The sequence below is a fragment of the Harpia harpyja genome, chromosome 2, assembly GCF_026419915.1.
Source record: "Harpia harpyja isolate bHarHar1 chromosome 2, bHarHar1 primary haplotype, whole genome shotgun sequence".
Lineage (NCBI taxonomy): Eukaryota > Metazoa > Chordata > Aves > Accipitriformes > Accipitridae > Harpia > Harpia harpyja.
In genome coordinates, this window is record NC_068941.1 from 65,482,149 (window position 1) to 65,509,586 (window position 27,438).

The 27,438-nt window shown below is 37.7% G+C and overlaps 1 protein-coding gene across 3 annotated transcripts in view; it reads left to right on the forward strand.

The window, feature by feature from the left end:
• ARAP2 (ArfGAP with RhoGAP domain, ankyrin repeat and PH domain 2) overlaps positions 1-27,438 on the forward strand; it is a 132,682-nt gene that overhangs the window by 23,237 nt on the left and 82,007 nt on the right. For all 3 annotated transcript variants that reach the window (XM_052780283.1, XM_052780284.1, XM_052780285.1), the window contains exons 7-8: positions 1,529-1,649; positions 4,492-4,673. In XM_052780283.1, coding sequence (XP_052636243.1) covers positions 1,529-1,649; positions 4,492-4,673 — 303 coding nt within the window. The remainder of the gene's footprint in view (positions 1-1,528; positions 1,650-4,491; positions 4,674-27,438) is intronic.

The following is a 27,438-nucleotide window of genomic DNA, read 5'->3' on the forward strand; positions in this document are numbered from 1 at the left end:
ATACAGCCAGTAGATGCCTGCAAACACCGTGATATAATGATATCTGAACACCTTTAGAAATAGCATGTGTAATAAGTTTGCTTTGCTATTGTGAATGATCAGTAGTTAACGTAATATCCAACCTTATTAACAAATATGTTAAAATCTCTCTTCTAACAAATATAATGAAAATAGATATGCAATACTAAGACCATTCTGAGTGACTGTAGTTCTTGTGTGTAATTACAGTAACATGTTCACTTCAGCTGTACTTTGATATTTCTATTTATTTATTTGCTAAACTGCATTCACTGTTGTGTATTAGTACCTAGAAGTGAAACAACATATGAGTGTGAATTTGGTGAAAATCAGTAGTATGTTAAACTCAGTAAACAAAAAAATGATCCTGTGTATCCTTCATGCTTAGCATTCACAGTGATTCCTTAAGTCCTTGTATAAAGTCTATTATAATAATTTATACTTTGGGAGGAAAGTTATTGCAGTACAGATTCTTTATGGGGAGCTCACTCTTGGACTATTACTGCATCTGGATCATAAATCTTAGCAGTATTTCTAAATTGTCTTAGTCAGAAAACCAATTGATCAAAGCATAGTGGAGACAAGAGCAGCAGCATTAACTCTGGAATCCAGGAATCATGCAGAAGTATTTCTGAAGTGTTGCAAGTCTGAGCTTTCGTCCCCCCACCCCACCCCGGAATACTTAGGTTAATTAGGTTAGAAGATGAAGCTACTTGGAGAAAGTACTCGTAGCAATTCCTTTTTCCCATCTGGCTTTTGTCTTCAGTTCAGTTGTCCCAATTCCTAGTTGGAAATGAGCAAATTCTGGGAAAACTTGCTCTGATGCCAAATCATGTTTTTGAGGGATTGTTCTCCTCCTGTCTCATATAGCAGAAAAGTAAATACCTGATCCAAGCTAGAGGATTTTTGTTAGTAATGACAGGGCAATGGATTTTTCCAGAAAGTGATGAGCCCCTTTGAGTTCAAAATTAGGGATAAAATCAGTGAATTTACTGTTCTTATTGTTTAGTCACTGAAGGAGTCAGGAAGGAACAGAAGAATTCTTTGGAATATTCTCTCTGGAGAAGACACAATTTTTTCCCTTGTCTGATTCTATTTTACAAGTGTAATAATTACGTATTTTTTTAATTATGGTTCTGTGAGATAGTCAATGTAATTTACTTTGGCATAAAATCATAAATTTAAGAGAATATGATATTTTGCAATATTAGTGCCATGAGACAATTTATGAAGTGGTATCTCAGATATATGCATTCTAGCTCACCATGGGATTTTATTCTATTTTAGAAGGCAGTAGGTATGCATAGACCCAGAACTGTGAAGTTGGTGATGTGTATGTAGGTAGTGAAGTGGTTTACTGACTGATGCAGTTTTATTAATAGTGTGGTGAACTTTTAGGAGCACAGCCTGTGTATGTGAACTTCCTAAACATCAGGCAAGTAGTATTACCTGAGAGATCTTTAACATTTCATGAGTGTTATTAACTATTTCTATTTCATTTTTATTATAGGAAGTGTTCTCAAAGGGAATAATACTGCTCTCTGCTATAGCAACAGTAAGAGTTCATGGGGAGAATAAATTTGAAGTTGTCACATCCCATAGGACTTTTGTCTTCCGTGTGGATAAAGAAGGTAAGTAGAACGTGTCTAATTCTAATGATTGCCAAAAAGCCATGTAATCACTGCTGATAAATTGTATTTGTGAAATATAACTTGTTCTATTACCTGGAATATTTCTGGAATCCAGCTGTTTTGGGCTCATAAAGTGAAACTGGAGATAACTGTAAGCTTTGTAAGAACAACGGAAATTGTTGGGGAATGGCTTTTAAAAATATCAAAATGAGAGTACTATTTTCCAACTCTTCTGCCTCCTCCCCCATCCTTCCCAAAGATGAATTTGTCTGGATGTTCCTCAGGTTTCACTAGCAGCTCTTACAGCCTGTATGCTCTCAGCCATCTGCTCCGAGTCACTGATTGATATAAAATTGACAAAGAGCAGCAATGAAGTTGATGGCTTGAATGTGATGCTGTGATCAAAGGAAATCTGGGTTTTTCTGTGTGTCTGTATTTACTGCCTTATACAGTATTTTCAGCCATGTATTAATAGAGAATACAAATGTAAATTGTAGTAGGGAAGTTAGTAAGCCTTCTAATTTAATGCTTTATCAACCTACAGCTGTAATATGTGGAATCAATATCAGTGCATGTATGACTTACTTATGGAAACAATTAAATGAAACGGAATACCTAGGAAAAAAAAGATATGCAATATGTATTTACAGCAGTACATGCCAGACCCATTAGAGCTAAGGGTCTCTCAGCACTTCCATTATCAAATCCCATTTTTATGGGTTATAGCTTGGTTGTAAACATTCACTGCAGGCTGTAACAGGAGTGCAGCATCAGTGAACAAATCCTTCTTACCAGGTTTGGCTCAAATCATTTCAGGCATTTTTATGCTCTTAGCTGAGTTAAAAAGTATGTCTATTTTTATTATTTTTACAATTCTCTTCCAAATTTATTTTTTTATTTTTTTTATAAATTAGAATATAGTCATCTTAGCGCAATGCATTTTGTAGGGCTGTAATTTGCTTTATGGACCATTGCCTTTGAATACTATAAAAATGTTAACAATTTATCGTGACTTATAAAGTATATTCAGAGCAACCACTTGTTATACGTGAAATTGTGTTTTCATTTAGTATGTAACCATCTTTGGACATAGTGGCCTGTCTGTAAAGCTGTTCACTTAAGGTTAGAAATGTGCGTTGTACAAGTAACTTGGTCCTTCCTGTATCCAGAGCTGGATGATGTATTCGTAGTAAATTATGTAAATAACCCTGCTTGCTTTCTGTTAAGCACACAAACTGTTACTTGATGCTATTCCTTCTGTGGATTTGTGGTTGGGAATTGTTCTGGGACCATTTGAAGGGTACTTAACTTCTTTTCAAAGATTTTGAAATGGAACTTCTATACATATTTCATCCTGTGGACCATCTTTATTAACTTCCCTTTCTTTCTGCTGGAGTAGCAAAATAAAGAATGCTATCATTGTCTTCATTGACCTGTGTCCCAATGTTGGTATGCAATCAGTGGATTATAGTGCTTGTTTTGTTTGCTTTCAGTGCTCTGATTTATTATTTTTTTGTATATTAAAAATACACTATTTTTGGATTGATTTAAATATCTAGAAGGAAGAACTATATATAATGAATTGGAAAGTTTAGGGGCATTTGGGGGCAAAAAATTAAGTAGTCAAGGGATAGCAATGAATTGGAGAATAATCTGCTCAGATGCAGTGCGATTTTGTTTAATTGGAGTGAAATACCATTAAAAAAAAGACTTCTAGAGGAAATTGATGCCCTCAACTGTACTGAAATATTCCATTGATCTTTTCAAAGTACGTTAAAAGAGCGTGTATTAAAACAAAACTTCTAAGAGGAGCACTTGGATCACCTTCCCTGTGCTAGTCTGTCCAGCTATCTTCCTCTTCAGACTATTTTCTGATGCTTAAATTCATGTATTTGTTCCTTCTTGTTGCACACATGACACAAAGTAAGCATGTTACTGTTCTAACGGTGCTCTTTGCAGTGTTCAGCACTGATTGTGTCAACATTATATATACTGTGGATAGAACTTTCCTTCCCTCCTTGCCCACCCCCAATATATTTTATGACCTGAATCTCTCAGAGCAAAGAGTTGAAATATTCATGATGTTCCAATCGCATGAGGTAAGTCTAATTCATTCAGAGTATTCAGCACTGAAGTATATTGATCTTAGTCTGGTGAAATATCTGAACGTAGTGAATGAGACTGAGTGGAACTTTATTACTTCACCTACTTGTGTTCATGTATTTGTAAGATGTTAAATTAATAATGCATGCAAAGATATTAAAACATGCATTTTCTTGATTACTCAGTACCCTTGACAATATCAAGCTTATCCACTACACCTTAATGGAATAGATTGTAAATTGCCAAATGTTTTTGCTTAAAAGCATGGCCAAACATATAATAGCACTGGCGATGGCTTGCGTCTTTAGTGACAGATGATATTTAGGCTCCCTGTTTTTTGCTGCATAACTTCTGGAGTTCTTTCCCATTGATCTGGCTTCCAGAAGGTGAACATGCCACCTGTCTACCACCTCAGTCTTCAAGCTGTCTGGAATTAAGCATCTTGGAACTGGTAGTTACGATTTTAAGAGTCTTGATCATCAGTTTGTATAACTTTCAATTTGTGTGTTGATTGTTGGGGGTTAATTGAATGGTTGTCTTTGCTAACATCTCCACTGATACAGACTCTCATGTTATTTTTATTTATACCTTGTCTTCAAAGCGGATGTTCTCTCTGGAGTGGTATAGCTATACCATCAACCAGCATAGCATAGTAGGAAGAAGAGGAAAACCAATATGTAGAGAAGAATGGAGTTGCTGCTTAACCATATGTCTTTGTCTATTTTTTCTTCTTGTTTAGAAGAAAGGAATGACTGGGTTAATACGGTGTTCAATGCCTTGAAATCGCAGTCTGATAATAACTCTCAGTCTCGAACTTCTGTCACCCCTGAGAAAAGTGGGTATCTTGAGCTGAAAGGATACAAAGCCAAAATCTTTATTCTACTTCAGGGGAATACTGTATGGATCTGCAAAAATGAGCAGGTAAATTTTTCATATGCTTTTTGTGAATGAATGCTTATAAAGATAGTTTAACTAGTGAGTTGGAAATTGATGGCTCTTTGTGAATAGGTGCATTTCAATATAAATGCATATCTCTTTTTATGTAGTACTTTATTGCTGCAATTCTCAGAAGGCTTCAAAAAGCAGGTGAAGTATCATTATGTCTATTGTACAGTGGAAAAAATGAATATGTAGTGAGGTGAGCTGAAAAGCCCTGAGTGTCACAACAGGTTAGTGGCAGAGCTGGGATTAATTCACTCTTAACATGTGTGCCATAAGCACTCTGCTAAATCAGAAGGCTTATTTTGTGCACAGGTTTCACTGTCCTATAATACAGTGCTCTGGAAAGTGTCCTATACAGAAGTAGATTGTGGTATTTAAATGATACTTCAGCTAAGTGTTCAAAACTGATGTTCTTTGTGTTTTTAAGAACCTAGATTGGCCAGTTTCTGTTGTGCACTGTAATATTTTAAACAAATCCAGTATTAAAAAACATGAAGTAGGCCTCTCATTTCAACTCCCAAAATCTAAGGGTTTTTGTTTTGTTTTTGGCATGACTATATTATGATATAAAATAGTTAGCTGTGGAACTCTTCAGGATGCTGTAGATATGGGATAAGTGGGGATAATTGGGTGCAATGACTGACTGTGTGAACTAGTGGAAGAAAAATATATTGTAGGACATTAAGTGGAAGATATTATTTCTGTGTGAGGAAATTGACTCACAAGTAGCTGGAACCTGGAAGGGCATTTGAGGGAGTTGTTGTTACATGCTTGCCTTGTTCTTATTTTCTTTCAAATTTGTGTATAGGCAAACTCCTGTTTCAAATGTGAATGGTCTCTCAGTAAGACTTTTCATTTTGGAGTTGATCTCGTTTCTTCTCCTGTTATCCTTTTAAGTGTGAAATTATTTAGATGGGCTTGAGGGACCACATAATGTTCAATATTAGATCTTACTATTCTTTCCCAGGGTATGGCAGGAAATTTGAGACTGAGAAAGACCTTTTTTCCCCCCCCCCCTTCTAATTACCATGCTCCAAAGCAGTTTTACTTGTCAGGTACATTCTTTGAGGTCAGTCAACGACCAACTAATCAAAAACATGATGCAATTTATGGATTTATACTGTTCTATTGTAGCTATAACAAAACTCCACAAATGATTTAGACGTGTAATATTTCACCAAAAGTGGCTACATGTCATTTGAATTTAAGCCTGCAAGATGTGTTTTGCTGATTGAGCACCATGGAGAGAAATTGGTCTTCACAGTTGAGCACAGTACTCTCTTTAGCTATACCGAAATCCTCAGTCTTGATTATTGTGATGAATAGGTGACCTGCCAGTTAGTTTAAGTAAAGTTTACAGGTAAATGTCTTTAAGGAGGAACAAAACCAAAACGCAAACACCACCCCCTCACCCTAAGACCCTGTAGTTCACTGAGTTTCTCTTACATCATTCCAATAGAAAGAATGAAGTTGACCAACTTACTTTACAGTCTCTGCCTGTGGGATGACCCACACTGTGCTGCAGTGCTCAATGTTACTACTCCATCGTGGGGTTTCCAGGTATTTCATCAGTGAGAATCCTTGGAATGCATTCTCATCAATGAGAGTCCTCTCTTGTGTGGATGTTCGTTGTAATGAGCCACTTTTACCTTCAGAATTAATACTGTATTCATCTTATGCCCCTGAATACTTTTGAGTGCTCTCTTATGGATGCTCTGAGCTTCTTGGTTAAGGGACAAATGTGGTACTTCAATGAGGTATACAGACTTGTGGAGGAATTTCTCTTCCAGAGTGATAGGTCATTAGAAACTAGCTATGTCCCCCTTGAAAGTCTCAGTACCAGGCATCCATTTTTTGCTTGCTTTCTTCTTCCTTACTCTACCTGCATATAACCGTTGGGAGCATCTTTCTTGCCTCCAGTAGTCCTTTGATCTTTCTCTGTTGATATGGGGCACTCCCAGCTCTGCCCACTATTGCTGAGTCAGTTTTTCTGACTGTATATGTTGATACAAAACTGTTCCAGAGCCAATTCACTGTTGAAGGGCTCTTGATTGCTCTGTTACACGTTTTCAGGGTGCAGATTATGACTAAGGTAATCTAAGACTGCCCCCCCCCCCTTAAATTTCCTTTCTTACAGATTTTTTAAATTACTATTTTGTGTGTGTATGTGTGTGTTGGTTCTGTTGTTTGTGCGGCTGTGTGGTATCAGCTTTGCCCTTTCAACATCATTGATTTCAGATTTGCTGTAGCTGATCATGAAAGCACACCCTTATACAGCCTTTGTACTAGATGTTTATTCCCTTCTACTACATGGATGCTCTGCAGAGATCACTGACTGCAGTGCAGCAGAAGGCAAACCAAAATCAAGCCCTGAAACAGAATGAAGGTTAGACATGCTGCCAGCCTCTCAGCTCCTTCTGTGTGTATAAATATTAGAAACAGTGGTGCAAAACCAGCTTCTTCCCAAAGCTTATTGTGATGGGTTAACCCTGGCTGGATGCCAGGTGCCCACCAGAGCTGTTCTATCACTCCCCCTCCTTCTCAACTGGACAGGGGAGAGAAAATATAACAAAGAGCTTGTGGGTCGAGATAAGGATAGGAGAGATCACTCACCAATTACCGTCACGGGCAAAACAGACTCAGTTTGGGGAAAAATTAACTTGATTTATTACAAATCAACCGGAGTAGGGTAATGAGAAATAAAACCAAATCTCAGAACACCTTCCCTCCACCCCTCCCTTCTTCCCGGGCACAACTTAACTCCCAGATTCTCTACCACCCCCCCCCAGCGGCACAGGGGGACGGGGATGGGGTTTACGGTCAGTTCATCACACGTTATTTTCTGCCGCTTCATCCTCCTCAGGGGGAGGACTCATCACACTCTTCCCCTGCTCCAGCGTGGGGTCCCTCCCACAGGAGACAGTCCTCCATGAACTTCTCCAACGTGGGTCCTTCCCACGGGCTGCAGTTCTTCACGAACTGCTCCAGCATGGGTCCTTTCCACGGTGTGCAGTCCTTCAGGCACAGACTGCTCCAGCGTGGGCCCCCCACGGGGTCACAAGTCCTGCCAGAAAATCTGCTCTGTGGGCTCCTCTCTCCACAGATCCGCAGGTCCTGCCAGGAGCCTGCTCCAGCGCGGGGTTCCCACGGGGTCACAGCCTCCTTCGGGAACCCACCTGCTCTGGCGTGGGGTCCTCCACGGGCTGCAGGTGGATATCTGCTCCACCGTGGACCTCCATGGACTGCAGGGGGACAGCCTGCCTCACCACGGTCTTCACCACGGGCTGCAGGGGAATCTCTGCTCCGGTGCCTGGAGCATCTCCTCCCCCTCCTTCTTCACTGACCTTGGTGTCCGCAGGGTTGTTTCTCTTACATGTTCTCACTCCTCTCTCCGGCTGCCGAATACCGCCGTCCCAACTTTTTTTCCTTCTTAAAAATGTTATCACAGAGGCGTTACCACTATCGCTGATTGGCTCGGCCTTGGCCGGCGGCGGGTCCGTCTTAGAGCCAGCTGGTATGGGCTCTGTCGAACACAGGGGAAGCTTCCAGCAGCTTCTTACAGAAGCCACCCCTGTAACCCCACCCGCTACCAAAACCTTGCCACACAAAACCAATACACTTATTTACTTAAAACCAAAAATATCAAATGGTCCTAAGAGATTTCTTTTTAGAGCCTCCATTTGAACAATGTCTCTTTCTTTATGTGATTTCTGACTATTTGGGAATCAGAATAAATAGTTTCTGTCCTTAAGCTTTCATAGTCTGTAATTCTTCTCTCAGTACCTCTTGCATTTTGTTTTCAAGTTGAAAACCGAATTATTTTTACTGCAGCGCTGAAGAAAAACCCAGTAATACAGCATTAATCCATTAGAGGGCTCTGTTGTTCTAAAAATCTTTCCCTGTCTCAAGTTTGTGCTTTAGCCAGTAATTACCAGGCAAATACGTCCAGGGATGTCCTCAAATCTTGTTCATATTGGAATTCGCATCCATACTAGAATGACTCCCAGAGAGACTTAGAGGGGTTTATTATAACTGCAGTGCTAAAAGACACCTATTTAGACTTCTTTTAATGTTGAAATGAGATTGGGTCAAACTGATTCATTGATTTCTATTAAACTTGTTAGAGGAGGGTCCAGTGTTACTTTAAGATTTTTCTTCGTTGTTAAAAGTGGAGAAGATCCTAAGCCAAATGCCAAATCCTAACATAACCACCACGAACTTCGTGAAGTTCAGATTGAGATCAGAACATCATGTCTCAGGCCCATTTCTAGTTTAAAAAGTGATTGGTTTAGCTTGAGCTTCTGGCAGTGATATAGTGCTAGTATGAAACCATCAATTTCTTTGACTCTCCATGTAGTGTGAATTTCTTAAGCTTCCTCTCTGGAGCAAAAGTGAAAAACAGATTGTACAGAATCAATTTGTTCAACCTGCAACTTGCCGAAATTCCCATTTCTATTTCAAAATCATTCGTGCTTAAATAAAAGCATGTCATCTGATCCTTCATGACAGCTCAAACGTTGTCTTGGAATGTCAGTCTACTGTGGTGGTGCCAGTGATAACCTCCCCTCTATGACCATCAGAAGGGCTCTGACAGATGCTTGCCTGGCCTGCTAGAACATACCCCCTTTTTTAGGGTGTATTTAAGACTCACTGGTATCTAAAGTCAGGGAGGGACTAGGTGTCACAGTGTTTGCACTTGAATTTGGCTTTGATAAAGAGAATTCAGGATCCTCTTTGTTACTGCTTTGGGTGGTTCTGAAATAGATGTAATTACCTGGGATATTTGAGGAAACTTTGCCGAATATAAAGACTGGGAAATGGTATGTATGGCTGTGTGCCATAATTACTTTTGACTTTTTTTTTCCTCCGTGCTTGACTCCAAGTTAAAGCTGGAATAGTGATGAGTATTCTTTCTGTTATGTACAAGCAATACTATCCATTTCTCATCGAAAACCTCTTGTTTCATTTTGGCTCAATGCTCTTACTGATTTCAGAGGGGTTTTTGTTTTGTTGAAGATTAAAATGATTTGCTCTGTGGCAGATGGAAATGTTTATTCATGTTGAGTGAACCAGTAAGAGAGTGCCTAGTAATTTTCATTTCCTCTCTAATGCTAATGGTACATGTAAAGGAAAACTGGACAACACCAAAAGATGTGTTACAGGGAATTATATTAAACAGGTAGAAGATGCCAAAGGATACAATAATGTAGAGAACTGATAAGGGCATACAAGGACAAGTCAAAGATGGTGCTTGAGACTGGTGTTCTGAAAGAGAAGAAGCGATGCGAATGTCAGTGGAAGGAAGTGAAATGGATGTGTGCTTAAGAACAGAGATGTGTTCTTATCTCTGTTAAGAAACACAGGCTTAAAGGGAAGTGCTTTGAGCAACCTGATCTAGTGAAAGATGTCCCTGTCCACACAGGGGAGTTGGACTAGATGATCTTTAAAGGTCCCTTCCAACCCAAACCATTCTATGATTCTGTGAACTGTGTTCAGTTTTGGGCCCCTCACTACAAGAAAGACATTAAGGTGCTGGAGCGTGTCCAAAGAAGGGCAACGAAGCTGGTGAAGGTTCTAGAGAACCAGTCTTATTAGGAGCGGCTGGGGGAACTGGGGTGGTTTAGTCTGGAGAAGAGGAGGCTGAGGGGAGACCTTATTGCTCTCTACAACTACTTGAAAGGAGGTTGTAGTGAGGTGGGTGCTGGTCTCTTCTATCAAGTAACTAGTGATAGGGCAAGAGGAAATGGCCTCAAGTTGCGCCAGGGGAGGTTTAGATTGCATATTAGAAAAAATTTCTTTACTGAAAGAGTTGTCAGGCATTGGAACAGGCTGCCCAGGGAAGTGGTGGAGTCACCATTCCTTGAGGTGTTCAAAAAGTGTGTAGATGTGGCACTTCAGGACATGGTTTAGTGGGCAGGGTGGTGTTGGGTTGAAGGTTGGACTCGATGATCTTAAAGGTCTTTTCCAACCTAAACAATTCTATGATTCTATGAAATGCAGTGCCAGAGACGATGTGGTTGGGATTCAGGGGCAGACATAGAAGTCTGTGACTTTTTCGTATATAGAGATGGGAATTTATAATGATCCTCTGCAAAGGGATTGTTTGTTAGGAAATGTTCTCTTTTTCCCTGGAGAAAATGTAATCCTGATTAATAATCATGAACATGATGGATGAGAAAGAGAAACCCTTAAAAAAAAAATACAGGATCTATTAAGTACAGTAGAAAGTGTCTAACAATGGAAGGCGAACAGAGACGAGTAGTTAAATGAAGTCCTAAAGATGAGTAGTAATGATTGTTTGTCATGCTAAAGCAGTAGGAGAAAGCCTTTTTAATGTATTTAGATTCTTCTTTGTATCATCGTGATAACATTTGCGAATATGAAATGAGTCCAAGGTGATGGCAACAGCAATATGAAAGAAGAGTTGGGGAGAGGCGTTGACTATAAGTTGACTAGAAAGCAAAATAGTTGCTTAAAGATTTTGAGATCTAATGAGGAACCCTGAGCAAAGCAACTGACAGTTTGGGAAAGGCAGCTAGGGAAAAAGGTAGGGATTAAAGGCAACAAAAGAAAGCAGGAGGAGGAATGGGAAGACCTTTCAGATAGTTGATTGGTGGTAAGTCAGAGGAGAGAGAAATGCCTGATATGCAATGGGGTGGAGCAGCGGAAGGTGGAAATATCAAGAATGGGAAAACATGAAACAGTGTCATCCATGTTATTGTGTTCCCCTGTCCCCCATCCTCATCCTCCTTGCCCCAAGAACACGTGTCCTTTTGGAGATTTTGTGGTGATAAGCTGTTATTTGTAATAATAACTGGGAAGCTCTCTAAAGAAAGAGTTCTCTACTTGATTGCTAGTGCAGACTGTGATCAAATATGTTTACAAACATTTGAATGAGCCTGGCCTGGAATGCCTTAAATAGGTGGAGGTGACAGGAAAACAAATGAACATTTGTCCTCCTTTGTCCTTGTTTGATTCATTCAGACTTTACTCTATTTCAGAACAATACAAATCTGTAGCAAGATGTTAAAAAACAAAACCAAAACAACCCAAGAATATACCAAATATATTGGAGGGGGAAAGATTAACATGAAGAAGTGTTTTAATATCAACTATACTGATACATTGGTGACTTGAAGTGGAAGCAAACAATCCAGCCTCTTTTAAATGTAGTTGTTTGCATGAATCTGTAGCTGCTGGGGTGATAGATTAAGGTCATATTCCTAATTTTCTAGCAGTTCCTTGGCAAGAAATTCATTCCAGTCTTCCATGCTCAAAACCATGGCAAAGATCAATTACTGTGTGTGACATCAGAAACAACTAAACAGGAAGTAACTTGAATTCTGTAAGAAAACTTAAAAACTTTTTTGCTTGTTGTGCAATACAAAATGAATGGTTACAGGAAGTTTTGTTGAGTGGGTGAAAGGTTTATTGTTGTTCTGACCATTACTTCTTCAGTTTTAAACTAATTGCAACTCTACTCCAAAAAAGATTAAAAAATGGATTTAAAATAATATGCTATTAAAGTAAGGTGGTTGAATCAGACATGATAAATGTGTCAGTGACCACCTTTACGAGGAAGATCTGCATTGTACATTCAAAAATAATTTTGTGGGATGTTGTTCTATGTCGCTGAAGATATTATTAAAGAACATGGAGAAGGGCATAAACAGGAATTCTGTCAAAGAAAAATAAAAAAGTTAATATTAATCTCTAATATGTGCAGTTAAACTTTGGCCTGATGAGGATTTTATTTTTCTTGTTCATTTGTTTCTATGCTATTAAGATCTCATTGAGATGTAAGTACACCTAAAGCAATCATGAAATGTGGTGGAAAGCCTAATGCTTCCACAACGATCAAAAGCTTCATGATTAGTTTGATTTGGGGTGGAGAGTAGGGAAGGAAGAAGGAAAAAGACAAAGTTATCAGCTTCTCAGTAGGGCTCAGTCAAGCTTTCTGGATGACTAATACATATACAGCCAGCTACCTTGATCGTGTAAAAATTAACAGTGAAGAAAAGTAGAATTTGTTTGAATATTATGAAGAAAAAAGATTTTACAGAGTGGCACAGCATGTGTAAACAATTGAAGAAGGTTTTATGTCTACTTGTCATAAGGTTATAACATTATTAATGAAGTATTGGGGAAATCTATTTTCCTCTAAGAGTACTGGAATTACCTGAGAGCATTATCCGTCACTGTACATGTTATTTGCATTTAAGAACTACTAGCTTGGCTTCAAACCCCAAGGTAAAATAATCTATTGGATCAAAAGCCCTACATATAGGAAGCAGAGCATCATTGTGTGTACTTTCATTTATAATGGTAGACCAGGTCTGCATTTATTTATTTATTTTAAATCACATGAACAAGTAAATCTGTGTGTGTGCGTATATATGTATATATACACTCCAGTAATGGATAGTTTTCTTTTTTTTGTGGGTGCAACAAGAAGGTTTGAGATGACAATGAAACTGAAAAAATAAGTATTTTTCAAGACTAGTTACATCTCTCTCCTTTCAATAGCTCAATATACTGTGGAATTAAATGCAGCTAGAATGTTGTTTTGCACCTAGCTGATTCCTGTTTAATTGTAAACATGTAAGTCAGATCTCACAGGAGACATGCTGAAAAACTACTCGGAAGCTTTGGTTTGCTTTTTCTCCTTTAAATTGAGGTCAATGTAAAACACATTTTTCCTATCCATCTGTTAGTTCTATGGATTTGCCGTGTTTGGGACAGAAGTAACTTTAAAAATACCATTGGCAACACTGATTACTTTTTTTTCCCTCAGCCTGCATCCTTTACTTCAGGTATTTAATTAGTATAGCTGAAATATTAATATTTGTGTGAAGTTGCAAAGCGGTTACAACAGTGAAGAGCAGAGCATTTCTGAGGCAGTGTAGACAACATATCCTCACTGAAGTGTTCTAGCCACAAACTTAAAGATAGGTACAAACATATGTTATGATGGTGTATGTGAATTTCACTTCCTAATTAGTTAAAAATGCCATGATATGCCATTGCAAATTTTTAATTATTTAGCATATATCTTCTGTTATCGACTCGCTATTTTTGAAATCTGTTACAACTCAATTAACTAAATGCAGTTTATGAATTTAATCTTTAATTGGTGTGGCAGAGCTCGGACAATTAATGTCACAAAAGAATATTTTTTTTTTTTTGGTACATTGCCTATATGATAAAGAGCTAAGTTGTATGGATATCCTTCTGTGAAAGCTAAACTTTAACAGAGAGGTGAGACTATTCTTTTGGCCAGTCTGAAGTGGAAAAGCAATGGTCTTGAAGACCTTAGGATTTGCCTAATCTATGATGAGTATGATCAGATGACCACTGGCAGTCACATTATGATGATTGAAATGTTCTCCTTGGTTGCAATACTAAATAAAATGGATTAGCATGTACCAGCAGGAGACCAAAGAGTATGCCTGCAATTCATTCATGTGCCTTGTAACTGACACTGTAATGTCTAGAACCCTAAGCACTTAAAAGCAGGTGATTGATCATAATGCCTTTAGCTTGCAGTAGCTGAACAAGCAGGAAAAGCAGTGTTCATAAAGAAAACTGTTTTGGCATTCATAGATTTCTGTTGTTACTTCATGATGATTTTCAAGATTGGGTGGTCTCACTTCAATCTCTGTTGGAGTTCATCAGGGTAAGGATCATTGGAATTTAAGATGCCCAGAATATGTAGTCATTCCTCCCCCACCCCCCTTCTTTTTTCCTTCATACTCTTTCACTCCTCACCCTTTTTTGTTACAAACAGTTAATCAAACAGTGGATTTTGAATTAATCAGACTCCAGAACTGTTGTCTTCTGCACAGTGTGCACTGGACATGTGAAAAGTATCTTTGCTGGCAGTGGAGAGAGAGCAGGTTGGAGTTGCTATTGGACTACTAAAAAAATTAGGCCCTTTGAATTTTCATCAGTTATGCAAAGTGGATGATCTAAAATAAGAATTATAAAGATGATCCTTAAAATACTGAGAACTTCATTGTAGCTTAAGTGACGATTTAATCTTTTGGACCTTAGATAAATTGTTTTTCATTTCTGCTGGTTTCTTTATGTTGTTTGGAGCAGTATGGCATTGTTCAGATAATAACAAATCATTATTTTCTTTACTCCACTATCTTATATCTAAAAATTTTATTCTAAATAAATGCACCATCCTTACAGCAAAAGGAAGGAAATTTATGATTTACAGCGTAGTAAGAATGTGGGGAATACCCCAGTGTGCTTTCTCAGCAATAATTTCTGTCTGTGCTTAATAAATTGCTAGGCCAACAAATTTGAACTTAATCAGTTCAAACTGAGTTATTGCCTCATGAAACACTTCAATGCCATTGTTATTAAATGAAATTCTTCCTCTTAAATATTTTGCATGCAAAATAATACCTTGTTAGAGATGGCATGTTTTAAAACTCATTCATTAAAAATCAGTATCTTACAGATATTTCCAGAAAACTTCACGCAAGTTATTTCCATCCCAGCACGTTGGTCAGACCCCCCCCGCCCCCCCGAGATCAACCAGAATGATTGATTGATATCTAACACTTTAAAAGAAACATTTGAAAAAATGTTACATGCACTGAATTGTAGCAAAAATCAAGCTTTGTTACCTTCACTTAATGTGGAAGGTTGCTAAAACAATTGGTAGTGGGCAGCTGGAGGACCATGTGAACAGGCCTGGATAGCGGTTGAGAAGGAAAATATATTCAGCTTAATAACAGAAGATGGAAAGCAATGATTCAGGAAATAAAAGGTGGAAATAATCTTGTTTGTATTTTAAGTGATGCCAAGTGACATTAGTATGTTTTGAGCATTTCAAACAACATCTATTCAGTTGGGGATTTTTTGTCTTTTTGGGGTTGTACTTCTGCAGTTTTTCCAATAAAAGTTGCTTCGGGGAAAAAAAAATGTTGAGCCAAAGAAAGCAATGGCCGATGACTGTGTATTACTCATGGAGATAAACACTTTAATTATTGACTTTGCCAATCCTTTGGGGGATTCTGATATCTAATATTTAATTGAGTATTACAGCTCCTGTCCATTTCTTTGTTTAAGGTAAGTTAGGCTATTAAAAAACAAAACAAAAAAACCAACCTACTGTCCATTGGATATGACTCCATTTTGATTATGGCAAAATTATTGTCTCTGTCTTGTACTGTCCGATGTTTTCAGATTGTGCGGGTTTCTATACGCCGCATCTAGGCAGAGAAGAGTCTATATCCACTATACTGCATTTGTCGACATTTATACATGTCTACAGTCTAAGTCTAGTATGCAGAGCTGTGTTAGAGATACATGAGTGAGGTTTGAAAAAGGTCTTGAAGCAGTGTGGCTGCATTGGTATAATTAATATGGCTTTGTATACTGCTTCCTGTTCCACTATCAGCCTGTCTGGCACTTGTTTGAGAGGCTCTGCAGGATGTTGTGTGATGATGAGAGGTGTGATGTTTTTTCCAGCCAAGGGCTGTAATTCCTTGCCATGGGGTCATAAAGAAGTTCAAAGGCAGATAAAATGACAGCAGTCAGCAACAGCAGCTCAGTTCCTGCAACACAGGAGTAATTGCAGCCCATTATTACAATTGACTCTGGCTTCTCTCCCCTGAAGGAACTGAGCAGCTGCCAATTTACTGGGCTGCAAGAAAACTGATGAGCCAGGAGATGGAGGTCATAACAAAAGTTGAGAAACTGATCAAGGCAAAATTCATTAGTCCTGAGTAGCCATGAGAAGGAGACAGTGCTGACTGGTCATCACTGATGCCCAGGCGGGAGATGGATCTGACTTCCAGGTTGGTTTGTTTCACCTTGCACTTCTTTTTTCACAAAGAGAAGGGAGGGGGATTCTAGCATCTTTTGTCTTATTTTGTTTAAAACAAACCAACCACACAGCAGAGTTACCTGCCATTTTTTTGTGACTTATCTAGAAAGGGCTTATTTCACCCTGAATAAATACATCAGCTGTTTCTCTGTGTGTTTTCTGTGTGTAAGCATTCCTGTGCATTAGGTATTTACAGGTTTCTCACTTTCCTTCTGCAGCTAAAAAAGGATGATATGTAACTTGCTTTGTCTTTTCTATTTTATTTAATGACAATGTGCAGTAAGTAAAACTTAGAAGCCTGATTTGAAGGTGATCTTAGGTACTTGCACTTGCTTACGGTAAATGTGCACAATTAGCAGTTTAGATGTGAAAGTTGTGTGTCTTATTGGTGTTCTCAGCAATAAATGCTAATGTGGAAATAAAAGGGTCAAATCTATACAAAGCTCTGTTGTGGAGGCTCTGTTGCGGAGGCTCTGTTTCTTCATTCTTCTCTCACTGATGAAGTATGGAACATCAGAAACATATCTCAACATATGCATGTGGAGCTGTACTGGAATTTTACAGGGAGAAGAAAAAAGAAAGGTTAATAGAGTGCACTGTAGGTACAAAACCAGAAGATGTTATCTCATCACAGTTCTGCATGATTCTGTGGTGTTGGCTGTTCAGGTCTTCTAATTGTGCAGGTCTTTCATCTGCAGACCTAAATTTCATTCTCCTACACTGCATGCAGATATAATTTAAAATTAACCTTAAGATGCCTGCGCAGATTTTGTTCTAGGCTGCTCGTCCTTCTAAATTGGAAAGTTAAAGATGCATTTTCAGTATATGCAGGGCAGTTTAAGGAAAGCTGTTGCTTGTAGGTTCTAAACACGGATACCTGGGGTGATTCTCCAGCTCTGTGAATGTCAGTTGGAGCTTTGCCATTAATGTCAGAGTTGCCAGTTTTTCATTTTAGTCCAGCATTTTGTTTCATTCCTGAATTCTTGCTTGTCCTAGTTTCTTAAATGGCATGGTCATGCTGGGAAAATATACCTTCCTGTAACTTCAGTGTGTTTGCAGATTGCAGCTGCTCATTCTTGCTAATACAGAAAGATTTTTTTGGAAGACTTTCTGTTCTCAAAAATCATTGTAGCATGTTACAAGCCTCCCCACCCACAATTGGTACAAAATGCTGCTGCTGGGTTTCTGAATATCCTGAAATGGAGCAATTTTATAATTCTAATTCTAGTTCTATTTTACTGTTTGTGAGATTGTCTTTTACAGTGTTATCTTGACCAAGCATTTGCAATTTTGATGCAACTTCTGTGTGATGAGATGCACCTGCATACCTTCAGGTATGAGCCAGAACAGCTTTTTCATAGCTGTACTTCACCATGACATGAAGTGGGTTCAGTTTGCTGGTGTCTAGGTCAGGATGTTGCTGTTAGATCAGCCTATAAATCAGTGCTTCACTTTTTTTTGTCACTTTCTATGAACAAATTGCCACTGTAGGTGCTGTTCTTTACTAATCTCTGATTTGTAAGGCATCTTAGCTTATCTGAACATAGTAATATGTGTGTGCTTCAGAATAATTTTTATTTTTTATTATTGCATGATTTTGACAGCTGTTCTAATAGAACACAGAGAAGACAAATTTGTAAACTTGCAAAATGTGAAAGTTAAGCTTCTATTTGCTAAATTACTCAGAGTTTCTTAATGGGTTTAGAATAGCAGTTTAAGTAGTGATCAAGGCCTGTTGCCCCACCCCAAGAATGTGCTCTGAAACAGAGTTAACATTGCTGTTGGCAAGATTTGCTTTTTCAGTCTCTCATTAAATTCAGATGAACAAGATTTATTTCTTTCTCGTGTAAGGAGATGGATGGGAGTGAGAGACCTGAGAAGTGAAAAGAATGCAGGAGACAGGTAGAATCATTACGCTACAAGGGAGCCATGTGTCTGTAGTTTATTCTGGGTCCTACAAGACTTTCCTGTATTGTTCATTGTGTGACAATAGGAAGCTCAGTGAAACAAACAGGAGATAAATGTAGAAATGGTAAATGGAGATAATTTGTTAAAGGTCATGTAATTTTTAGTGTTCCTTCTACCAACTAGCTATCTAGTTAATAACACAGACTATGAAGGTTATTCGAAAGGAGTATGTTGTGGTGGTGTTTTTTTTTTAAATGATTTTTTGTTTGTTTGTTTTGGTTTTTAACTTTTAATTTGTCATATTGGTTTCTTTACAGTACGGTTGCTCTGTATTTGTACAAACACTTTATATTTTTCTCTTGGATGTTAGCCTTTGCTTCTCATTAGCAAAAAATAATTTCATTGCAAGCTTGAATTTACTTGATCTTTACATAATATGCTTCTAGCTCATAATTTTTGAGTTTTGGAAAACTGATATTCATAAAAAATTTAGACTGTTATGTTAGTTAAGACAAAGGCATTTTTGTTCAGTAAGGCTATATTAATTCTAGACCCAATCCTGAAACATGAATATAGTGCAGCTGTTTTAGAGCTGGACCCTTGTTTTAGTTTTGACTGTCATGAAAATATTTGAATAGCTTCTCTGGAATTCTATGAGGTTATTCTTTATTTGAGTTCTGAATGCCTTTGGTTAAATTGTGTAGCTGTGATGGTTGCCCTTCTTAGCTTTAATTATTGTAAAATCAAAACTTAAAAAAAAAAATCACTAAAACCAGCTTTTATATGAACTCATAATAAAACTTATTTACGATGGATTTACTAGGAGTTCAGTAAACTCTATTAAGCATTTAATACTCTAGCCATTTCAGTATTTAAGTAGTGAAAAGTAGATTGTTTGTTTGTAAACTGCATTGATTTGTGAAACTCTTTTACATATTTACTTTTATAATAACAGTGCTTTCTTTATGTGGAATCATTACCTTAATGAAAAAAAGCCTAGGCAAATATGAAAGTGAATAGCTGCTAAGCAGTAGCTGTACATGTGTCCATTAGCAATTTTGCTTTACAAAAAATCAAAATACTTCTGTGCATTCAGCAGCTATCTTCATCTTTGTTTGTCTCATAAAGACAGATGAGTATCTGTGAATCCAAAGCCAGCAGAAGAAAATATTTTCTTAAAAAAACAACAACAAAAAAAGAAAAAACAAACACACCCCCTCCCCCCCAAAAAACCCCATTCTATTTTTGGCTGAATTAAATGTAAGGAGGATGTCTTCCCAGGAGAGAAAATGCTGAAATGACTGACTGAGTTAGGAAAGATTCCTGCTTATCAAAAGCCACTGTGCAGAGTTGCTGTTGTCATGGCATCAGCCCTCTCTTGGTCTAGGCACAGAAGAATGTATGGCAAAACTGTTGGTGCTGCTGTCCCTTCACTGTTTTAAAATAAATATTACAGAAAAATTCACAAATCATAGTTTGGTGTCCTTAGGTTTTTGATTCTAGGTGTTAGTGGGGAGTTGCTGCCTTACACTGGCTTCCAGAAAATGTCTGTACCTCCATGGGGTCTGAGGCACATTCTTCAAAATTATTGGGCATGCATGCATACGCTCAAAGTACAGTTCTTCTACTAACTATGTGTTTGTCTTTCATAAGAAGAAAATTTATTTTGTTATTTTGGTTCAGATATTTCAAAAGTTTCCAAATTTCAAATTTTAAGCAAATCTGAAGTTTGATGGGTTTTAATGTCTCTTTTCTGCTAGGGTGAATATTTCTCAAACAGGTGAGAATTTATACTATCTGTCCAAAAGCTTTTCTGTGGGTCTGTACTTTCCTTAGCTTATTTTTTTCCTCTTAAATTGAAGATCATAATGTCACTTGTTAAAGTGAAACTTTTCTTTTCACAGCTCTGTGAGCGGCAGGTATCTAATATCTCCCTAGCTGGAAAAAGTACTGTTAGCTCAATGCAGAGCTCTCCGTATTTCATTAAAATACTCCTAATAAGGTTTTTCTGTGTGTTTTGTTGCAATTTGCATCATCTCAGAAGGGCCATTCGGTTTGATAGGATCAGAAATCTGAACTGTTAGTTTTATTAACATCAGTAGGAAAATCCCATAGTGATCCAGTTACGATAAAATGGGGTATGTTTGGAATGCAGGGTATTTGGAAAGCCACAGATACTTTCTTTTTAAGATGTGAAAATGTCCATCATAGTTAATCCTATTTGGATGGCACTTTAATAAGTGTTGAAACGTTTTCTTTTATTTTCTTTTTTTCTTTTTGTTTTTTAATTAATTGTCCTTTGTAAATATTTTGAATTTTGCAGATTACTTGGAGATTAGATTCACGAGTGAAAAAAGCTTTGGAAAACTTTCTCCATCAGGAAATGTTACTTTTGCCAATGCTTATGGAAGGAGAAATTATGAATTATTTTTACTTGTGAAATACGATATCATAAAATTAAATTTTATCTTACTAAAGTAGGAGGTAGTAAATAAAATAAGTTTTTATATATACAGTGAGGACCAATTGTCTTAGCACCCTGCTGTTTGCAGTCAATAAGTAAAAGCATTGTGCTTGGTCACTGATACTTTTTACTGGTCAGTCATACTTGTTTATCTCCACAGGTAAATTTGGAGGAAAGCAGGAACTCCATTATTTGGAGATTTTCTTGGTTCATTAGGGGATCTTTGCCGATGGGGGTATCATACCAGTTTTCTCTATTGTCCAGTGACAACTGTACAAAAAGGTGTATAAAGAGGTTCATCAATTTTGCACGACCACGTTCTGGATTTTAAAATATCACAAAAACATTCACAATCTGTCCTTCCTTGTCCTGGTTTCAGCTGGCATAGAGTTAACTGTCTTCCTAGTTGCTGGTACAGTGCTATGTTTTGAGTTCAGTATGAGAAGAATGTTGATAACACACTGATGTTTTCAGTTGTTGCTCAGTAGTGTTTAGACTAAAGTGAAGGATTTTTCAGCTTCTCATGCCCAGCCAGTGAGAAAGCTGGAGGGGCACAAGAAGTTGGCACAGGACACAGCCAGGGCAGCTGACCCAAACTGGCCAACGGGGTATTCCATATCATGTGATGTCCCATCCAGTATAGGAACTGGGGGTAGTGGGGGCGGGGGGATCGCCGCTCGGGGACTAGCTGGGTGTCGGTCGGCGGGTGGTGAGCAATTGCACTGCGCATCATTTGTACATTCCAATCGTTTCATTATTACTGTTGTCATTTTATTAGTGTTATCATTATCATTATTAGTTTCTTCTTTTCTGTTCTATTAAACCATTCTTATCTCAGCCCATGGGTTTTGCTTCTTTTCCCGATTTTCTCCCCCATTCCACTGGGTCGGGGGGGAGTGAGTGAGTGGCTGCGTGGTGTTTAGTTGCTGGCTGGGGTTAAACCACGACATTCCTCTAGGAGTTCAAACACTTTGTTAGCAGTTTGGCTGGATTATGAATACATAAGAAGATTTTTGCTGTGTGTGTAAAGCTACAGCAAGAAAATTATAAAGATGTGAATTCAGAAAACCATAACTGTACATGGTACTTTTAAAACACACAGATCCTTCTGGTCTCCAGAGAACAGTCTTGATGAATCTTCCAAGAAGATTTCCAGTTGTGAAGCACTTTCAAAGAAGAGTCCAGATGGCTACTTAAGATTTTAATAGTAATAGCTATGTTCAAAAATGTCCTTGTATCAACAAGAGGTGCTGTGGGTGCTCATCACAGGGGAAGTGTTGAAAACTATGTGTGAGTTTGAGATGGTGGCTATAGGGATACCTATTTCAGCTAAATGAAAAACAAACAAAAAAAATCTTAGGCAGGTGGAAGGGGTCAAACAATAAAAGTGAGGAAAATTGAGGAATTTCCAGGTAATAATAGGTTTCGCATATGTTAAACTGGCATTCCTTTGGGATGAAAAATGTGCGAAACGAGTAGCAAGAAATGAACTCTGAAATGGAATGAATTTCTGTGTGTTATGAGTTGTGTATCTTAAGGAACACGATTGTCTCTTTTAATATGAGGCAATGTTATAAATAGCTATTGGAATAAGAATAGAGGTGAAAGCCTTGAATATAAGCTGTACTTGCTCATGACAGGCTTTGAATTTTATTTACGTGTTTATTTAGCTGTGCTGTCTTTATGTCATCTCATGATGTTTCATGAAGCAGCAAAAGTAAAGATCATAGACCAGGCAGGCTGCAGTTGCTTCAGCCTCTCTAGCTAGTAAGATGCTGATTTCCGAATGAGCTCCATGCTGCAGAAGGAGCCCTGTTGGAAGGGAGTTCCATAATTGTTCAAATTGGAGGTTTGTCTGCACTTGTCTTTTACGTGGAGGCGGTGGGGTTGGCAACAAAGAGACCAGTTTTGTCTCTCTTGCTTGGTATCTGTCAGGGTATTTGGGAAGATAGCAAGGCAGGTTTTGTATGCAGTGCTACCAGCTTGCTTTTGGTGCTTGGTTCTGTCTTGTGTGCCTCAGATGTGAGACTGTTGCTTTCCTAGTATTTTGAGTGACAGGAAAAAGAAAGCATGTGCGTGCAGAATGGAGTATGGTCTGAATCACACTTCTGTACCTCAGGTGTACTCTGAATTGTAGAATAGTTGAAGAATTCAGTCCTTTCAGTGTTTTTCTAAAGCAGCAAAATGCAAATGACTATGGTACCTTTACGTCACAAACTCTGCTTTCCACTAGTAGCTTTAAATTGCTTTGTGTTAAATGTACAACTTCATGTAGAATTCAGTTCCTTACCTTGATGCAACAGCTCACACAAATTGTTTCAGAAATAACAAAAAGGTTATTGGACCATCACTAAATGACATAGCATACAAATTATTTGTAATGGCAAGGTGTGGTTGCAGCATGGATATATTTTTTTTTTAATATTTTTTTTCCCCCTGTCCTTTCAGCATGTTTCTGCACAAGTGAGAAACTTGTGAATATTTGGAACTGTAACGTTCCCTCTCCTCTCTGTTGTCATCTTCTTGCTTTGTTTTTGAGGACTAAGAAATTGAAGCTTTTAATTTATGTATGTATTTGTTTGTAGCAGTTGTCTTTGAACATCACTCTCCAGGTTGTATCATCTTGTCTTAATTCACTGTGACCATACACTAAAGCCTTTCCTTCTGGGACTGGAGAGGATGGGAGTACGGAAACTTAGAGTCCATGTTCTCTGCTCTGACTTAACACTCCTTAAATCTTGCTAAGACCCGAGGTATTCAGTGGCTGCTATCATGTTGAATTTGATGGAAGCCAAGCATGTATCTAGAGTAAAAACTTACTTAGGGTTAGGTAGGGAGACAGATGCGCCTGTCATTATGTAAGCTTCATTTCTGGGGAGAACTTAGCTAAAAACCTGTGAAAATTCAAAGAAGATCTGTCTGAAATAACATTACCACGATTACAGGTTTGTCACCCGCTCTGAATGTGGGAAAACTGGGCGTATTTCTAAAACCTTAATTTAATCCAATTAAATCCATACAATTTAATGTTGTGCAGTATATACTACAGTATGCTATTTTCTTCCACAGGATCACTACCTCATTCAGTGCATTGTTCACTTGGTAGCTGTTTGATAATTTTAATTTCTTTTCATGGAGTAACCTGTGCCTTTTTTATTGCACGCTGTTGAAAAGTGCCTTACAGAAAATCCTTCACCAGTAAAGGAACGTTCTGTGAGGAAATGATCACTAATTGCTGTGTTTGGCTATTTGAGGAACAATGATTAATTTATTTTTTATCAGTTCCTGTTAGGTAAAGGAACATGATTGTCTCCTCCATATGACCACCCAGGTCTGCAAAACAGTATGAATGATTCAAATATCCATATATTTTGCATTCTCAGTTTTCTATGTCTTTTATGGCGGGTCGGAAAGGAATAGTTTTCTGTCAAACTATACCTGCTCAAAATACTGCTTTCATAAGTGTCGGCTGAAGTTCCAGTTGCTCAGCAGTTCTGCAAATCAAACCCTAGAGCATAGAGTCAGGTACTAGGAAATGAAAAATGTACAGTGAAATGACTGTATGCTAAGGCTTTTGATTTACACTGAGTAGAATTGGCAAAGCCAAAGATAAGAGCTGATTCTCCAGGATAGTATTTAGTCACTTTAATTACGTGATCCTCCTTTTTTTTTTTTTTTGTATTTTTCAGCCTATATAGGAAGGTGGCTTTCATCTTCATGTGTCCTAGATCCATCCCATACAACAAGCAAGGCATGTGCCTGATGGTGCATAATCAAGTGATTTAAAGTTGTATTGATACTGCAAAATACGCACACATAGCTGCTGAAGTGAGGATTCTGAATTACTTCTGTAGTAAGTGAATAGAGAGATTTGTAACTTATATGAAAAGTTACATCTAAGGTTGTAACTACCTTAGAGTGTTGGTCAGGAATGCATTTTTGAAACAAATCTCTTAGTTGTCCCCACTTCTTATGTATTGGCCTTCATCATAGAGCCATCTCAAAGTACATGTACTAGATTTCTTTGTAATGTAGTGATGTGGAGCGGGATGTGCTCCAGTAGCATATCCAATATACTCCACTGCAAATAAGCCTGCTGCATGGCACTGACTAGAGCTAATCTAAGTGGCCCTTCTCACCTTTTGCTCTCTTTCTTCTTTTTAACCTCCAAAATTATGGATGTCAGGTTGTCGTTACAAAATGTTTTGCGATAATAGCTTGAATCATTTTCAAGCGGTTCTGTTATGGGACACGGGAATTTTGCTTAGCTAAGAACTTAAAATTGATGATGCGACTACTTCGCATATCATGACAGATGAGCACGAAGCTACAGAGTTAACGTGTAGACAACTTGAATTCTAGCATCTCCTTGCTCATCAGGCTTGAGTTGGCAAACTTCATGTTCTTTTAACATAATTTTTTCATGTGTAATTATATACTGTATGCTTCACTGTGGTTTCATTTTGAGATCTCATTAGGAAAACTGTAAGAGAGAGTACATATGTCTTTACTCATGGCGGTTTTTATTCCAATCCATGATATGTAACTATCACCTAAAATCTATATTAAAAGATTTTAGGCTGTGTTGAGGGATTTAAGTCTCTAAAGATTTGAAAAGCCTGATGAAAGGTAACTGGGGAGGCTAAGCCTAAGTGTAGTTTAAAAGGAGAGGAAATCAATATAAACCTGTGGAGAAGAATTAATATTATCAAAGCAATTTCTGCATTACTAGTCACTCTAATACATAAATATGTCTTAATTTTTCATTAACATGGAAACAAATTTTTCCCACCTTTCTGTTGCAGAAATTAGCCTTCCTTAATAGCTGGAAAGGCTGAAATATATACCTCCAATTAAGGAGGAGAGGAGAGAAACTATGGTTGCTTTATCTGAAGGATTCTAGTTACTGGCTTTTAATCTTTCTGGAATAATTTGGTTGTTTGAAGGGAATCAAATGCCATGGGGCTAGAATGAAGGAAAAGTCTAAATCTTGTTAAATCGTTAAGGGAATTCTCAGATCTTTCAGAAATAAGTCTTAGTCTAATTGTCACAAACTTTGTGGTAGTTTCCCCAAAGTAAACGTAAAGAGCTATTGCAAATAGCAAAGGTAAATTCAAGGAAACATTTAAGGTCGTATTTTGGAACTCTGATCAGAGATACTGTGATTAAAGGTTAAGACCCTTCCGTGTATGGGCAGTAGGACAAGAGTAGTGTCAGAAGTATGGATGGGCCTTTTGTAAATTAGTGGTAGGATGGTAAGAAAGATGGATGTTAAAAGAAAAAAACAAAATGTGTGCATATATAAACACATGCATATACATACGTGTGTGTATATATATGTTTATATGTCGTATATTCTTCTTGTATTATCTGGTACCTCTCACCATTATTGGAGCCTTATTATATAGGTATGTGTGCGCACACCCTTAGATACTGCATGACCTCAAGATCTGACAGCCAAACACAAAAACAGCAAAGGGACCATGATCTCTTAATTCACAGGAAGGAAACTGATGTGCAGTGACAATACTCAGTTGATGTAGCAATTTCTGAAAGTGCTATGCTCCCATCATACACTAGTACTATTTCTGTACTTCAGGATTCTGTACTTTTGTACTTTCTTTACTTCAAAATATGCTACAAATGTATATTTACATAAGTATGTATGTGCGTGTGTGTATGTGGAAATATATTCTCGTGAAATCATGGCAGCAATTTTCCTTTTTCTCTGCTGTTGCTGTTATCCCCTTAGTCCTCCAGCAAAAAACTGAGATAAAAATATGGACTGATATTTCTAATGTGAATATAATAAGAGTTAGTTAACCTTTAAAATAAAACTTGGAATTTATTTATTTATTTATTTCCAAGGATTATGTGCGGGGTAAGGACAAACTTATAATTGTGGTTGGGTTTTTCTGAGATGTTTTCCTGAGACAACATATTTATTTTTAATCAACTTTATGTATTGTGGAAATAATGTTAGATTCATAAAAGACAGCACATCAAAAGACATGATTATAACTTCTAAAACGGTAAAAGTTGAGGAACACAAGCAGCAGCTCTAGAACTCCTGTGTTCAGATGAATTTTGGTTTGACTAAACCAAAAAGAATGCCAGCCCAAGTGTTACTAGTGTAAAACTGAGTGGAAGGGAAAAAATAAAAAAAAAAAGAAAAAGTATTATACTTTCCGGGGAGAAGAAGAGTAATTTTGTAGAGAAGGTCTATTCATTTAACTGAAAGCCACAAGATTCGGCCTCTCATTACAGATTTGTTTAAGAATTCCAGAGAGAAAGATGTCTAGGCCTTTCTTTTTAAGTCAACATACCAGAAGTTATGTGTTCAGCAATTCCGAAAATTAGATGTGTTTAGATGTAGCTGCATGATTTTATTCATACATGTACTTAAGTTTTCCTTAACCTTGGTTTTTATTTCTGTGTCCGTAAAACAGTGGTGATATATTAGAAAAGGTACAAGACTAATTTTGAAGCTCCTTTAATTTCATCCATAACAGAATTGAAGAAAGGTT